The 18,599-nt window shown below is 23.8% G+C and overlaps 1 protein-coding gene across 1 annotated transcript; it reads right to left on the reverse strand.

Annotated features, from left to right (window-relative positions):
* Positions 1–1,550: 1,550 nt before the first annotated feature.
* LOC132917852 (uncharacterized) lies at positions 1,551–5,543 on the reverse strand. The gene is made up of 6 exons (XM_060978807.1): positions 5,408–5,543; positions 3,074–3,807; positions 2,891–2,969; positions 2,138–2,237; positions 1,948–2,064; positions 1,551–1,745 (listed from the first exon to the last, which is right to left on the reverse strand). The coding sequence occupies exons 2-6, from the start codon at positions 3,792–3,794 to the stop codon at positions 1,551–1,553; spliced, it is 1,212 nt and encodes a 403-aa protein (XP_060834790.1). The 5' UTR covers positions 3,795–3,807; positions 5,408–5,543.
* Positions 5,544–18,599: the final 13,056 nt, after the last annotated feature.

Consider the following 18,599-nt stretch of genomic DNA (forward strand, 5'->3'; position numbering starts at 1 on the left):
ATTACCGTTTTTTAGAACCGACTTAATATGAGTACGAAGAAAAACAGTGATTGTTGTTGATTTTCGTCGCATGATAGCACTACCTATCACATATCATTTTATATTTTATTTTATTTAAAATATTATCTTAGGTATTCCTCTATAGTCTATACTCTATAACAATCTATAATATATTACAATGTAGAATATTATACATAACTGTACTAACATTTCTACTTTTTTTATTTTAGATTCTAATGAAACGATGATATATTGATTTTACAATGAAGGGTATTCCAGGTATTTTTCAAAATAATATGGAATTTTTTCGCAAAACTAGTATTTTACAAAATATACTTGGGTTTTTTTCTTAATAAAAAAAAAACATTCCATCTTAGATATTTTATTAAATTTTCGGAAAATATTTTTATAGAATTTCGTATGTGTAATATAATTTAAAAAACATCTTAATTATTTTTGACCTATTTATTATCATGGTTAATTTTTGATTTTTTTTCAATTAATGTCGATAAAACAATTTTCGTTACTTCAAAATGTTTGAACATTTAATAAAATAGGACATAAGTTTCGTATGAATTGTTATGGTTATTATAAAATATTAAACGTACGTAAACCCAATTTTGTTTACAAACCTTTGAAATTCAAAATTTGATAAAATTAGTCAAAATAACCAAAATTCTATAAATTATCTTGTACTCAAAATGAATACATATTAATTTATAAATACCTATAAAAAATTTCGTATATGATCAGTCAGCAAATTCTTTTCCATTACCTATATAAATACAACTTATAAGTTAGTATTGTCAAGAAAAAAAATAACGAATGAAGATTAAATTTATACCTACTTCGTGTTATTTATTATAACATACATCCATACATGGTATTGTTATATTTATCTATAAAATATCATAATTGTCAATTACTAATTAGTATCTAATATTAACAAATTACTATGTATTAATTATTATGCATTATGTATTTTATAATTATAAAAAAATCAGAAAAAAAAAGAGCTCTAAAAACACATGGCATAAACAAGTATATTACATTTTTTAAAAGTCTCTACTTTAAAACTACCTAGTTTTCTATAATTTTTGAAAATTTTAAAACTGTTTGTCAATTTAAATATTTTAGTGGTGTGAACTTTTTTCTAAATATTCATTTATATAAAATAAAAAATGTACTACGGAACTGTCAATTATTTTGTAAACTTAATAAATAAAAATGTTTATTCAAAAATTAATTCAACTAAAAAAAGTTTCATTTTACACAAATTAAAACTTAATAGTACATTTTATAACTTTATAATCATTTAGTATAACTTTTCATCATCACAGATACTATACTATAAGTTATGTGCATCACCTAAAACAAAAATATAATAATAATTACAATAATATTAATTTAATGGATTATAAATTTAGTACAATTTCATAGAATTACATGCTTTTATAATCATTTTGTCCGGAAAATATTTTACATAAACATACCTATTAATATGTATTATGCATACTAAATTATTTACAAGAAAAATTCAAAATTGTCTACTATAGAATATATTTTATCACTATTATTGTTCTTACATCCGAAAACATTTCCATATTAACTATTCTGTTGATTGATATTTTCATCTTCAAATTTTCAGCATTATTCACCCGCATTGTAAACAACAGTAACTTTTTGAATTTAATATTCATATCCGTCCAATTACTACTATACAAGGCAAAATTCATGGACTCCTTCTAAAATGTAATAAAAAATGAAAATATGAAAATTTATTATCTATACAAATCTTTAAGATTATCTTAGACCAGTTTATTTAATTAAAAAATTAAAAAATAATTTACATTTTTCTTACATTGTAATACAAAGTTTAATTTTCAAGTGGGAAATAAAAGAACATAAAATTAAATAATATTTCACTTGTCAAACATAAATACATACTTGATAATTAACAATGCTAAATAAGTAGCAAGTGAGGTATAAATGGAATAAATACGTTATTTCTGGAAATAACAATTTTAGAAAAATTGTTGGTGCCATTGAGCCATCGAAATAAAGCTAAAACAAAAATTACATCATAAATATTTAATTAATTTAAAACAGAATCAAATTTTAATATTAAAAAATGTACCTTTAAAATCATACAAGCATGTAAAATAATTTGAATAGACTCAGCCGCTAGTTGAATAAATACAACTGGTGTAAGTATTTGGTACATATTTTTCATTTTTCTGAAATTATAAATATTTTAAAATATCTTATTATTGATAATGAGTTTGCAATCTTTTAAGCTATATGAGCTTTTTTTTTTAATTGGCCAAATAAATACTCCGAAAAACTTGTGCATGTACGAATGATTTGGTAGATTAAATTTTAGGAAAATTGTCATACACACACATATATATCACATATATATATATATGTTATATTATTGATAATTTATAGATTATACTGATAAGTGATAAGTATGATTTATTAAGTTAATAGATCTAAATTATGAATAGATCACTGAAACAACACAGAAATTTAACATATTTCTTCAGAAAATTGGTTCACGGATCACGGGTTTCTAAATTTAAACCCCTAGTTCATAAAATTATAACACAAATAAGTGAACTACGCAAAGTATTCAGTAATTGAAAATAATTATTATATTATCTTAATGAAAAGTTTAAGTAGCCCATATGTAGTAAATTTTTAAGGTTTAATAATAGAAGAATAATATCAATACAAGAGAATAAGTTATTTTTTATAGTATTAATTAATTATAATTGATATACTCAAATTATGAAAAAAAAAACATTTCACTAATAAATTTAAATGTTTATAAACTTAATTTTAATTTGTTGTTGTTTAACAATAAATTTAGTCTGTATTTACTTACACAAAAATATTTTGTTGATCTTGAATCAATATTTCTAAATCTAATATAGCTTCGATGTTCTTGGTACTTTTATTATTACCTATATGTATAAAATATACAAGTAAAATAAATGTATCAATTTATTCCTATTGATAATACATTTTTAAATATTAAATCGATAATATTTTGAAATAGATAACTCACGTGTCAAATTATCTTTGAGCCCTAGTAAACTATACGAGTCAGCAATAGTCTTCAATTGGTATTCAATACTTATACATATTGAAATAATTAGAATATCGAAAACCCACATCATTTGACCCCAAAATATCAAACAAACTACTTCAAAAGTATAAAATACAAGATAATATTTATTGTAAAATGTATCAGTAACTGGAAATACCAAACCAAGAGCGTTAGAGCGGTATTTATAAACGCCATTCTCATATTTTATTTTTAAATAACTGTTATGGATCAAAATTGCAGACAAACTCCAATATAATACAATGGAAGACCACAAGCTAAGGGAAATCAATATCAAACTTGAGGATCTAGTTCGAGCAATTTTAAATATTTCTTTTGTATGGTTATTATATGATAAAAAATTGATGGACATCATATGCATACAATCCCAAATGGTTTTTGAATTTTTTATTATAAAGTAGTATTTAAAACTTGCGAAGTAAATAGCAAAAATAACTATAATATAATGAATAATTTGATTTACATCATTCCTACAGGAGTAAATGCTAAAACATCCCATTATAGCAGCAGCAGTAAGTAATAATATTTGTAAGATGAATGCAATTTTATAAATATTGATATTGAACAATTTTATATCTTGCGATGGTATTAGTAGTTGATAAGATCCAGTAATTTTCATGAACTGCAAATTAATTAATGAATGCTCATTCTCCATCGTCATTCAAGTTCTTAGACTATTAAAAAAATAGTAAATACAATTATATTAATTAATTAAAATTTATAAATTAACATTCATAACAATATTAACGTAGAATATTTTTTTTTAATATTGTTAATCAATTTAAAATCAAAATATTATTTTTAATACATTGCAATAGATTATTATACATAGTGTAAACGCGATTTTGACACTTGCAACATTTGGTCACGAGTCGATTCGTCGCTTTATCAATATTGGTGATAGTTATTTGGCTATACAAAGATCTATATAAGGTAAATTTATGATTTATGTGTTCAATATCGTTTAGTTATCGTATCATTATGGTTTGTTTAAAGATATACGATTCTCTATCAGTTAGTCTGTACAGAACAGTTTACCATTATACAGCTAAACAATAGTGTATTATTATTTATTATGTCTTTACTATTTATAAAATGTCAATGGGGTCGAGATATTTTAGTTTACAATGGTATTATTCTCAAACAAGAGAGAAACATTGGAGAAAAAAAATAATATGAAATGCAACGGAAAAAAAAAAGTACTAATCGAGCTCATACAATCCAAGGTAAAATTATAAATCTCTAAACATTAGGTAAGTAGTAGGACTTGGTTAATTCAAAAAATCGGAAATTCTGGCAACCATGAAAACAGTTTGGGATATCAACGATTTTGAGTTAAAGAAGTTAGACTGTATAATAATTCAGTATTTCAATTAAACATTAACTATACAATAATTATATTATAATTTAATATTTATTGAGATTAAACGTAAAAAATAGCATGGACAAATATATTCTAAAAGTATTCGAATACTTTTTAAAGTATATTATTTTTATGTATTCTGACTATTTTAATACCCATAACTTGGTATTATCCATGATTTTAATTTTCGTAGATTACAAATTTAGTTTTTGTCTAAATCTTTATTTAATTTTACTTTTTATAAAATAAATAACAAATATTTTAGGTGTGACAATTGTCGTGTCCTTATTATTTTTAAATTAAATTATAATGAATAATTTCAATATTAAAAAAAATATACTAATAATTATTGAATATTGGATTTTATATTAAATTGTTAATACATTAATTTTATGCGATAAATTGAAGCGTAACGAAATGTAACACGATTCGAAATTAGACGTGATGAGATGTCGTACGCGTCCTATTATTGTGCATCTAAATTACCACGATTGAATGACGTATAATCATAATACATATTATAATTAAATTATTTGAAATTCTAAGCTAAAAGGGGTAGTTATTAGTTCAATAACTATAATATTGTCTTAATTATATAGAGTGTCTTAATTTGAAAAATTACATACAAATTATTCTAATATCTTATGGTTATATACAGTCCAAATAGTTCATGCTACAATAATTGTATTAATTTTGTGCCTCACTAATCACGGGCACTTTGTGAAGTTGAATTGGAATACATTTAAGTATAATATACAATAATATAGACAATCTTATAAATTATATGATATTATATTAATTATAATTTATAATCCTTCGAATGACCTTGTTATTGGACATTTTATTAGAAATATAAATATAATTTCACCTATATATGCACGAAATAAATAATACAGTAAGTTTTTACTCACAGAATACAACAGAATCAAAAATCGGTTTATATTTTTTTCTCAGTGAAAAAAAAAATGTATAAATAGGTACGATTTTTAGTTGAATGAACACTGTCAATTGTCAATAATTATAGTTTAGTGTTTGACTAGTGTTTACGGATTACTAGCCACCATAGTACTATTCGGTAAATAGGTTAAATTTCAGTTGCTAAAAGTAACTACACTGCAAGTGTGACATAATATGACGTCTAAATCACGTGTTAGTTACACCTTACACCAGCTAACTAATACTTAGGTAGTATTGTAGTAATTGGTGACTATATTATTTAGATACTATGAATGTGTCACGCACATTGATGTTGTTGATAATATGTTTTAAAGACAGATAACGAAAAAACTGAACAATATTAACTTTAATTTATGTATTTTGTAATAGATTATTGTATTATTTATCGACTAATAATAACTTTGTTTTCAATCATAATAATATATCCTAAGAATTGGCGATATAATATATATATTATATACATATACATATATTGAAATAGGTACCTACATATTACATATATGTATAGTTCATATAAATAATTAATGATTTATACAAAAAAGGGAAACCTAAAGGTAATTTCATATAAAAACTCACTTTGGCAAGAACAATTATCTTTTTTTTTTTAATTAAATCATAACAAAAATAAACATTCACTAGCCATTATTTAAAGTGGGATAAGAAATATAATGAAAAATTTTTTTTTTTTTAAAAGGGTTTTCTTCAGTGCCTAACCATTAGTAAGTTATTCTATAATTTTACAGTTTAAATCGAAAATATGTTTTTAAGCATATCGCAAATAAATAATACGTTTTAACTTAAAATCACAATGAAAAATAATAAGTAAACAAAGCATCAACTTGATTAAATATGTAATTTAAACAACGGAATATTCAAATTGTGGTCGGTTAGTTAATATTTAATAATAATTAACAACCTATATGACGTATAATTTATAACATATTATTATACTTTAGTACTTGTGTACTAATAATAATATTTCTGGGATGAATCTTATATTTTAATTATATTAAAATAGAACGGATAGGTACATTATATACATAATCAAAAGTTACGTTGATCGTATAATGTAAATGTTTGTTGTCGAGGTGTTTTGAAGTTTTGAAGCACCTTGTGCACAGTGAGTATGAGTTATGATTTTATGAGTATTTGAAATTCAAAGTTTTACAATTCACATATTTAGTATTATTTTTTTTACCCATAAGATATCTATTAATTTTCAAACAATTTTTGATATATTTGTTGTAATTAATAATGAATAACCTAAATACTAATTACTAGACATTTTGACTAAATATTTATATTCTCATTTTGTATACATTATATAATTTTCAAAGTATTCCGACTGTTTATGTGTTATTTATAAACATTAAATAGTTTAAATTTGTATTTAGTTTAATTTTTATAAATATTGATAATTTTTTTTCTTTGATCAAATAGTTTAAACAATTAATACAAGATCCCACATTAGTTTTTCTTATAGATCATTTAAAAATATTTATGATAAAAAAGCACAATCTATTTTTATAAAATATATTTAAGATGAAATTTTGACAAAAGTTTTTAAAATAACGAATATTTGCAAATTGTTTTTCATTAAAAAAATTATAAAATGTGCAATTTTTATAGTTAAGGCTTGAAAATATAATAAAAATTCATAAAAAGTAATTCATATCGAAAATAAAAAATCTAAAAAATCTATAAGAAATCATGAAATACAAATGTTAAATAATTACATGTTTAAAAATATGAATTATTTTGTTATAGTTCAAATAATTATTCATTGAGACATATGTATTTTGTACAATGATATGTTATTGAATTTAAATTCTACACAGACTACACATCATCCATCAGATATCACATTGACCCATTTGGCACCTATTGTATAGCAAAGTGATATCAACTTGCTTACCTTTTTTAATTTTTGCTTTATGATACAGAAATAAGTATTTTTTTTTAAATAAAGCATAAATAAACAAGATTTTTAAATTAATTCATAAATTATACAGTATATCTTACCTGCACATATGTATGTTAAAGTAGTCCTATACAGATGCTGGTCGATTTTTTTTGTATAGTTTTAATACTTTAAAAGTTTTAAAATGATACACATTAGAGAAAAATATTACGAAGTCAGGGTATGGATTTAAAAACAATTTCATTTAATACTGTCTTTTAATATAAATAGTTATCAAGAATTAAAAAGTTTTTAACATTATATGACTATTGTAGGAACTTACACGATTATTTAAATTACATTTTAATCTGCTGATTTATTTGTTATTTTGGTTTTTATAATTACATTTAATGTAATATATTTAACAAAATCATGGATTAATATAGTAAAAATAGTAAGATAAATTTATCTTAGACCATAAATAATATAAATTATATAATAATATGATATAGTCATAATTCATAGTAATATTATGATCAATTAGATATTACGTGAGCATTGCGTTGTCGCATCATAGGGGAAGCCATTTGCTACTTCATTGTTGCCTACTGTATCTTAATACCCGTTGATGCCTGTTATTAATTTAGTTATTTATTTATTTATTTTTAGTTTATTTTTTTTATTGATTAATTATAAAATGATTTTTACATTTTTACTATGTCATATATTATTATTATTATTATACTAACTTCATAATATTTGCTTATTTTATTATTAACATTTGAACGGTAATGCACGGCCATCTATCGCCGTTTTTTAGAACCGACTTAATATAAGTACGAAGAACAGTGATTGTTGTTGACTTTCGTTGCACGATAGCGCTACCTATCACATATCATTTTATATTTTATTTTATTTAAAATATTATCTTAGGTATTCCTCTATAGTCTATACTCTATATATTATTACAATGTAAATTATTATACACAACCCTACTAACATTTCTACTTTTTTTATTTTAGATTCTAATGAAACGATGATGTATTGATTTTACAATGAAGTGTTTTCAGGTATTTTTCAAAATAACATGGAGTTTTTTCGCAAAACCATTATTTTACAAAATATAGTTAGGTTTTTGGCTCAATAAAAAAAACAATCCACCTTAGATGTTATATTAAATTTTTGGAAAATGTTTTTATAGAATTTCGTATGCATGATTTAATTTTAAAATCATTTTAATTATTTTTAGCTATTTACTATCATGGCTAATTTTTGATTTTTTTTCAATTATTGTCGATAAAAAAATTTTCGTTACTTCAATATGTTTGAAAATTTAATACAATAGGACATAAATTCCGTATAAATTGTTAAAGTTATTATAAAATATTCAAAATACGTAAACACAATTTTGTTTACAAATGTTTGAAATTAAAATTTTGATAAAATTAGTCAAAATAACGAAAATTTGTAAATTTTTTTTTACTCAAAATGAATACACATTAATTAATAACAATGTTAGTTGTTTTGTTATAATTCAAAATCCTTATTCTTAAAATTATACCTATATAAATATGTAAAGTATATTATTAATTGTATTATACACATAATGACATTTTCAAAGGATGTAGAATGTAGATTACTTATGATATTATTATCTATTTATACTATGAACTTATATTCATACCGTTCTACAGTAAGGACGGTAAGGTAGTAATTACTCAAAAGTTAATAAGAATATTATAATTTGGTATAAATATATACTATTGTAATAACTAATTATTTATAATATGGCGAATGCAATGTTTTCGGTAACAATTTAATCAACCTATACTGTAATACTGATAGTAAATATAATTACCTTAATAGCAATATCATAAAATATACATAGTGCATAGTGATATAGGCTGACAGATCGTCTCTGGTCAGAATAATTGTCAAAGATAAAGGTATCAAAATCATATTACCAATGGGCTATACATTCATTTGTCAAAGGTTCACGGGCAAAACACCATTTTTTTACTAATTTAAATACTAAATCTAAAATAAATCAAGACATGTATTTCTTTTATTGATAATTATTATAACAACGATGTACAGTGAAATGATTCTTAATAACAATAATTTATTTAATAGTGTATAATTTAATACTTGACATATATTATTTTGTATCATTGACTATATTTTCACGGGAATTTCTGGTGATGGTTCATGGACAACATGTAGCCCGTGGGCTACCTATTTGAGGCCACTGATATACTCTTACAATGTTATATTATTGAATTCAAATTTATAATATCCATTACAATCTCACTTATAAAGTACTGTGTAACCAAAATAAGTGATGTGGAAGGTATAAAAAGATATATGTAGACTATAAATAAAAATATAAATAAACATTATCATCTGTGCTAATACTTTTAATTCAGTTATATCACTCTATAAAATAACGTTGAATATGATAAGAAATTATAAGAAATTTAGTGAACTGGATAAATATGTATAATGTTAAAATACGTACAAAATTATCATATACAAGATAATACACAGAATAAGATAACTATTTACAGATTGGTTTGTCTTGAAATTATATGCATCGGATAAAAAAATTAGTTGATAAACTATCACTCACATCTATAAGTAAATATTACAATATATTCCACTATATTCGCATTAAATCTTAATAAAAATAAGAAAAAATGATTTTTTGATCTATTAAAAAAAGAAACTAATGACTTTCTTACTTGTTTGTTTAATATGATACAATATCAACTACTGCTTAAATAGTTTTTTACTGATGTTTTTTTACAGTAGACTTGTTTGGATACTTAAATATATAATTTAACGTTTATAGTTTCAGGTTCATTTCAATCTTGTTGGTAGAAATCCAATAAGGAAAGTACGACTTTGATGGATTTTATAGATATTGTACTCAGGTAAAAGTTTTCTTAAAACTAAATTAGTTTTCCAATTTTTGTTTAGCACAAATAAGAACTATCTGATACACAATGATTACTTGTTTTCATTACATAAACTATTAGTTTATAATTTTATAGAGGAAAATAAAATTATTTTTCTGTCAATGGTACCGATAATATTATAGTTATAAACTATCTGACTGTGTCTTTAAACATATTGCAAAAGAACTACATAAGAAAGAAGCAATTATTTTTTCTCAAAACTATCATATAGTTTTTAAAAAGTATATAAAAGTAAACATTTAAAATGGAAACTTAAATTTTTTTTGATCAGAAACATTCTTTAAATCTATAGTAGGTATACAAGTACATATTAAAAATGGGTTCAAATCTATCTCATGAGATTTTTTTTGAATTTGAACAACATGAAAAATAGTCGTATGAAGATTTATTTCAAAATAATTAATAATTGTGGCAATGATGTAGCTCTGGATTAAAATATTAATTTTTAATAACTATAAGATGACTATCTAATATTTTGAATTTATATATTTTGTTCTTAATAATAATATTTTCTAAATCATACAATCTAAAAATGGTGAACTATAATTATGTTTTAATTTTAAACTATTCAAGAAAAATTTAATTACACTTTACATAATTTGCAATTTATTATCTTCGCTGAGAAAATTTTTTATTGTGATAATTAATAATTATTAGTTATATATATTATATAATTTGTCATATTAATGCATTTTTTATTTATATAAATTGTAGAATATTTAGTATTTTATTATTATTCAGTTACATAAAAATTAAAAATATACATATACAGTGGAACCTCGATAACTTGATATCGAGATTCCACTGTATCTGCTTAAAAATTTGCAGAAAAAACCCCCTTTTTTTATATTTTCCATTTGAAATACAGAAGTTTGTACTACAATAGGACCATCCTTAAAAAGTAGTAAAAAATATTTCGAGTATTCGAAAATAATATGTTCCCCAAGTGTATTTAACAATTTCGAATAACTCCATTATTAAAAAAAAATAGGGGAATTGGGGTCTTTGGTTTATCATCCTGTATATTGCCTAATACTAATTAAATACATTTATTTACCAATACCTTATTATGTATTTTTAACTAAAACCTATCATAATAAATAAATATTTTTCAATAACCTCTTACTTGATTATAAAAAGTATACAATTTCAATAAAAATTAAATGAGTTTATCATAAAAAAAGAAACTTATTTTTGGAAATAATACCCACGTTAAAGAAAAATGTTGGTAATTATTTACCAAAACGTACTATAATCTTTAACTTATGTATTCAAAAGTGTACTCTATCTAATATAAATAGTGTAGTTTACCTAACTTTATCATTAAAGTCTTAGATTTATTGTCTTATATAAGATTATTTTACTTCACAGGTAATTTTAAAACATACGAGTATAATATTATATAATGGTTTACTGAATTTATTGATCATCTATCATTCTACGTACGGCATTTCAGACCTTCAAAATACAAAATAGTCCATATCTCCTGCAGGAAATTATGAAAAATACCAATTGTGCGTTTTGAATTGTTGACCTGTAAAATGTTATATACTAAATTTTTCCATTGCAAAATGGGCCCAAACCAACGAGGAAAAACTACTTGCGAGGGAAACACTGTAATTATACACAACCCTTGAAATCCATTTTAAGCTTGTATGCCCCCATTGGGTCGCCGTTATTCGATTGAGAATAGTAGGTACACACACTGGTTAAAGGTTTAAACGCGTATTTGTAGGTTAAGGCCGGGAAAATACTACGCGATATTATTCCTATGCACTCGTAACACGGTGTGGATTATGTTTCGGCAAAAACATGGTGTGGTGCCGAGCCCTTTTAATAAGAAAACAAGAGCACGGTTTTCGTTTTAACGGCTTTTTAAATAATGCACATAACGTACAGAAGCGAACGCATTGGATATCGTCCGCGTACACATTTTTGTATTTTAAATTCTTTTAGTTGTTTCTCTCTTTCTATTTTTGTTTCTCTCCTTCTCTCTCTTTCTCTCTCTCTCTTCCATTCACATACACATATCGTGCTTAAATGGCATTTTCACGTCTGCCATACAAACAGCTCTACAAATATATTTACTTTCGTCGTGGTCTAATCCTCTTTATCGCATGATAGTATACAGGCCGACCCTCATCTGTGCCACCACACCCGTTTACAATATTTTAAGTATGTATATATCATCTATATATTTATACATTTATACGTATAAATACAATAAGTGTAATATGTACCTAATAAAAGTGTAATTTAATCTAAATATCTTGCGATACCAATTTGTTTTGGGTCCTGACTTAAAAACATATTTTTCGTACGTTTATTATTTACAGGCAAGACAATTGAACGTGGTCTGAAATTGCTATTTGGTATGGGTTCTTTGGTATGGTAGTCGAAATATAAAAGCCATTTACCGCAATATACAGTGTGTATAATGAAGGTCATGTAGGTTCTCTACGTAAAAGTGAAATCCGAAAAAAAGACAAACTATGTAGTTCGAAAAGCATCGTTAATACATTTATAAAATTTAATAAAAGAAGAATATCCTAATCTAATTTATCTTCAATAAATTTGAAATATTTAAAATTCTAATTTTCAAAGTTACCAGAATAACGCTTAACCTTGTTTATTATATAAATCTTTCAATTCATATCACTTTGGTATACTTTTTTCATGTTATACAACTTTCATCTTAAGAGTCAAGTGGTTTTTTTTTTAAATGTACCTGTTGTCTTAATTTTATTACTTTGATAATTTACTATCATTTTTGAGTTTATTACATATATTTTTTGTTTTGTATTTTCTCAAATATCCAAACTTATTAAGTTATTTCACTTATAAAAATAAACCTAGCTTTTGGAAATATTATATAACTATTTTAATTTAAGTAATGCGTGTACGTATAATGTCTGTAGTTGTACTTTGTATACTCGTAAAGTAAAATAATACGAGGTATACGTCACTTGTTAAAACTTTTAGTTGTCTCGAAATATGTAAATGTAACAATAAATAAATTTGTCTTGAGTTTATGTCAAGATCCAAAACTAAAGTTATTTTTTTTTGTCAGACGTTGGGAAAGATTTCCTGTCTCTTCTCAAAAATTGACACATGTTCTACTCACATGCCGAATAACTATATTATTATAATATACGATGCGATTATAATTATACGGTTGCGTTGATGTAAGTTTAATGTGACCGCTGCTCCCTAGTTGCTTTTAAAATATTCCATAAACGACAAAGTGTATGCAGCGTGTAAATCCGTAACGGCGTGTTAGCAGTTCCTGTGTTTCTAGCACATTGTTAGCGTTTTGCCTGTATATATAAATTATGAAGCGATATGTATTTAATATGTGGGACCCAAGGGTAAAATGTCAGAAGGCGATATAGCTGAATTCAAATTTAATTAAAATTAAAACTTTGATGTAAATATTATGCTTTTTATAAAATATAGATATATAATAAAAATATTTTTGGAATTTTCAGAAACATTATTTCTAATTGTTCTATCTTAAATTATATTATATTCTTTCTTCAGTCTTCAAACGTCTCTTTTAATTTTTTAAATAGCCACATTTGAGAAACAGTCGTATTTCATAGGTTCTTAGCCAATGTTTTATATCTCATTGTAGGAAAATTGTATTTAAGACTTATTAAGTCCAAAATATAATATGGGGAGCTATAGCAATTCAGAATAAGTTTTAAGAGCTCTCTAATAAATTAGTGAATAGTGGAGTCTAAGTAATACGTGTATTAAAGAACATGACATGCGATTATATTAGTATATCTAACATTATAATATAATATTATTATTTTAAAGAATAGTCTATGATGACACATATTATTGTGCTTATCTAAGATATTTAAATAAATATATTATAGTTAAACAATTTATGATATTTTACTTAAAACAGATAAATTTAATTATTTTAATTATTGATTTATATTTTTTGAATGAAAAAATGAGAAAATTATGTATATTGAATAGGTATTGTAGGTCACAAGTAAGATAATATTATTTATGTATATTAATAAAATAATATTAAATCTACCTTTATTGTTTTACATAGTTGATATGCTACTATACTATATAATTATTTAAGTTTAAAAAAAAAAAAATGTTTGGAGATAGCATACATTTTCATAATATTTAAAATCAAACACCACTTATTACTTTAATAATTTACTATCAGTTTGTTAATACCCTTTTTAAATTTAGTTTTCTAAAAAAGAAATAATAATAATACGCATTCCAGTTAGAATAGTTTTCTTATTATAATTTGAAATTATTGTTTTAAAATTTAAAATAGTGATAGGTACAACAATAAATAATAATAAAAAAAAATTATAGGTTATGATTGAGGATGGGTTGCCATTAGATGTTTACAATCAGTTTTTTGTGCGGAGAAAACCAATTTAACAGAACAAAATTTTTTAAAAATTGCTTTATTTGTATTGTATATTGTTGCAGTGTGGTAAATAAAGATTTATTATATTTTTATTTATTGTAATTTTGTATTCAAATTCAAAATAATATAATAATATCCTAACATTGTATTTGGGTATCATATTTAAAATACATTTTAATTCTTAAAAATTGATTAATTATGAATGGTAGTTGATGAATTTAAAACATATTTTTTTGTTTTCGTATCTAATAATAAACTATAATATTATTATAAACGAAAATGATAAAAATATGGTTGAGTCATTTATTACCTGCTTAATTAAATTGTCTAGGAATGAAAAGTTTATAATGAGTAAAATAATATATAATATATTTCAATTAAATTTATAAATATTGGATTATTATTGCTTTTATAAATAATTCTGAATTGGTATGTATCTATTTGCATTATCTGTGTAAATATAGTTATCATCATTTTATGTGAATCTGGTTATTGTTATTCTACTTAATATCAGTATTCTGACATAGTATTTAAGTTAAAAAAGAGGACAAAACACTATACAATGAAAAAAAGTTAATGATTTAGTGAAAAACTATGTAAAACTTCAACGTTTGGAATAATGTTTAAACAATACAAAGAGTTAGTTTTTGTTGAACTGATTAATTCAATAAAAATGCTAAGTTTAAATTAAGAAGAAATATAATTAATTTGAAGACATAGATACGGGGTTATTATAATTCTTCTTCTAATACAGTTAAATAAATTAACATTTTTAATCTAATTTTATACGATATACTGATTTGTGTATTTTTTTTAATCAATATCAAATTACAATTAAAAGTGTAATTTTTTCATTACAAACAAATTTAAAAAAAATCTCTCTATTATTATTATACTTAACTCTTACTGCCTTGTTTTGTATTTGAATAATAGTAAATAATTATAATAACAATATATATATATAGCGTGTGAAATATCTATTAATATATAATAATATTAAATATATATCTACTACATAATTATTATGGGTCTTGTGAGATTTTAAATCTACTTAAGGTCGGAATTGTATGAATACCTGTAGACTGTAGTCGGTAGATAAACCTTAAATTATTTTATTAGCACAATGTTAATTTTGAATTATAATAATATGGTTACTAATAATTATCTTATAATATTTCATAGTTTTATTCTGAATGAATAATATTAAAATATTTATAACTTTTAATATACCTACCGTCATTGGGCTTAATATGTAAACTACCTAAATAAATTAAATGAAACTAATATTTTAATAACATCGTTGTATTCAATAATTAACTATTGTAATATTTATAGTTAAATTGATTTAAATGAATTGAAATTGTTGATTTTTAGTAACTTATATTTATTTTACAAGTATAAAAAGTAACGAACATAAGATAGTATAAAATAATTATAAGTATATAGTATTTTATAATTATTCATTTTCAACAATATAATATTTTTTTCTTGCTATTAAGAAAATGGATACCAGGAACAATGTTGTTTTCACAACGCATTAACATAATTATTATTTATTTCTATAAAATCATTTTTAAAAGGTTATTTTAATTTATTATTATTAAACTCATTCCAAAATGTATGCAAAGTTTTTTTTTTAAATCTTAATTTTAATATTACTATTCCCCAAAGTACCAATTAACTAGTAAAAATTTGGCAACAAATCCTTTTACAGGAGAATAATTAACCTTTAATAAGAAAGTATAATTTTATTGTAAAGTAAAATGTGACTTTTTGATTTTAAATTTATTTTTATTAGTCAAAATGTGCGTATACAAGTTTCTGCATATTATAAACGAAATACCAGGAAAAACCATACATTATATACATGGTAAGTTCCTTAGTTCCTACATTAATAAAAATTAAATATGTTTCTAGCACTCATCTCTGCATACAATTATTTGAATTTCGTTCATAGTTTATTTAAATTTAAGAGTGATAACTTAATGCTACTTTAGCATAGTTAAAATTTGTATTTTATATATTATTACTTAGAGTTATAAGTAAAATCAATATAAATATAATATTCAGCTATTGTGGCAGTTGTATGTATAATTAAAAAATAAAAATCATAATAAATAAATAACAATATAATACTAATACACCATAGAAAATTAAAAGAAAAAAAACGACTAAGTAAACAAATACTGAACTTTTTAGGTGTATTATAATATATAGTATTAGTAGTAGATTCTGAGTTGAACAAATGTATTGGTTTTAGTCGAGTTTTTTTTAAATTTTTTTTTCATTTTAATGTCTAACACTCATCGCCTTTTAGAGCAGTAAGTATGCTTCAATTTTTAACTGTGATGGTGGTTTTTAGTATTAAATTAAATAAAAACGTATTTTTTTTTAAATAATCGGAAAATACAAAAAAAATAAAAAAATAAAATAAAAATGATTTTTATGCAAAACCAGTTTTTGATTAAAACATTTAAGTGTTTTGTTGTTGTTCAAAAATGAATAACTATAAGTTTTTTAGTTTTCATCAAATATTGATATTGACGTTTAATAGAAATTTTATATAGCCCAGCCTCTTCTACTCCCAAGGTTCTAGCTTTGCCAGGCATGGACCGCAAAAGCTTGGCAAAGCTTGCCTCAGGGTTAGGTAATGCATGACATAGCTTGCTATGAATCCAAAGGCCGAAGTACCGCGCATTTATGGAGGGGGGCTATCCGTCAATGTGAGGAATAAAAACGTTCTTTTCATAACCATCAACGCGTAACCTACCCAACGTGCCTACTTAGGCGTTCGTCCAAAGGCCTTTGCACTATATCGTCACCACTTGTGTAAGCGGATACGGAGAAGACAACGGTTTCATCCTAACATTGTAAAGCAAAACATAAGCAACTTTCCAATATTGTTAATAATAGGTTATGCTCTTATAGGACCACCCATCAGGTTAATTATCTGCTCAGGCCTCATTAACCAAGTGTGACCCACTGTCCGTATATTGTATATTTAATTTAAGAAAATCACAATAAAAGGAAATGTGAAATTGGAAACTTGAGTTGTTTTATTAGAAGCATTACACGCTAAAAGTGTAAACCGTTTTAGTTTTACAATAATAATATTTACAATGCTCTTATTAATTCACGATTAAATGGATTATAAGTTATAATCCGGTCATGCAATATTAAATAATATGTTGAAGTGGAGGCTGAAAACGCTTCATTGGTCTCAATTCGATCCTAAGGAAAACAGTTGAGAGTTTTACTTTATCATTCTATCTGCTCATGTTGAAAACTATATTGGTGATAGTTTTTTTGAAATCTAATCGAGTCAATAGAAGTGTAAAATTGTCACGAATATAGTAAGATTTTTGGAACTTGGTATATTTTGCACGATATAATTTGGTGTAAGGCGAAAACAGCAGGATAACAAATTTATTGAAATTTAACTGAATTTATGTGAAACGCGAACAGAAAAATTAACTTCTCATAGTGTATATTATACCGTAGGTCGCAGTCATCGACATCGAGTACCAGATGCACGCGCGCAAATGTCTTTTTTCACGAGTTTTTCCCGTATTTGCTCCGATTTTTCATCTCTCTCGATCCTTTAGGCATATTATTTTTCCTAGAGTGCTATTAACTTATGTATTAAAATTCTCGCTGTCTCGTTTTTAAACAGCCTGGGTATCTAATACGAGTGCCAACGTGACACGGGTGGTTGAAGGGCAGATTCGAGATGTCCATTCGTTCGAGAATTGCTGAGTTTTCGACTAAGTCTATGTACAAATCATCAGTAGCTTCTTGGTACACCAGCGAATCTGTATACAAAAATGTGTTATAATGCCACCGCATCACAATATAGT

The sequence above is a fragment of the Rhopalosiphum padi genome, chromosome 1 (genome assembly GCF_020882245.1).
Source record: "Rhopalosiphum padi isolate XX-2018 chromosome 1, ASM2088224v1, whole genome shotgun sequence".
Classification (NCBI taxonomy): Eukaryota; Metazoa; Arthropoda; class Insecta; order Hemiptera; family Aphididae; genus Rhopalosiphum; species Rhopalosiphum padi.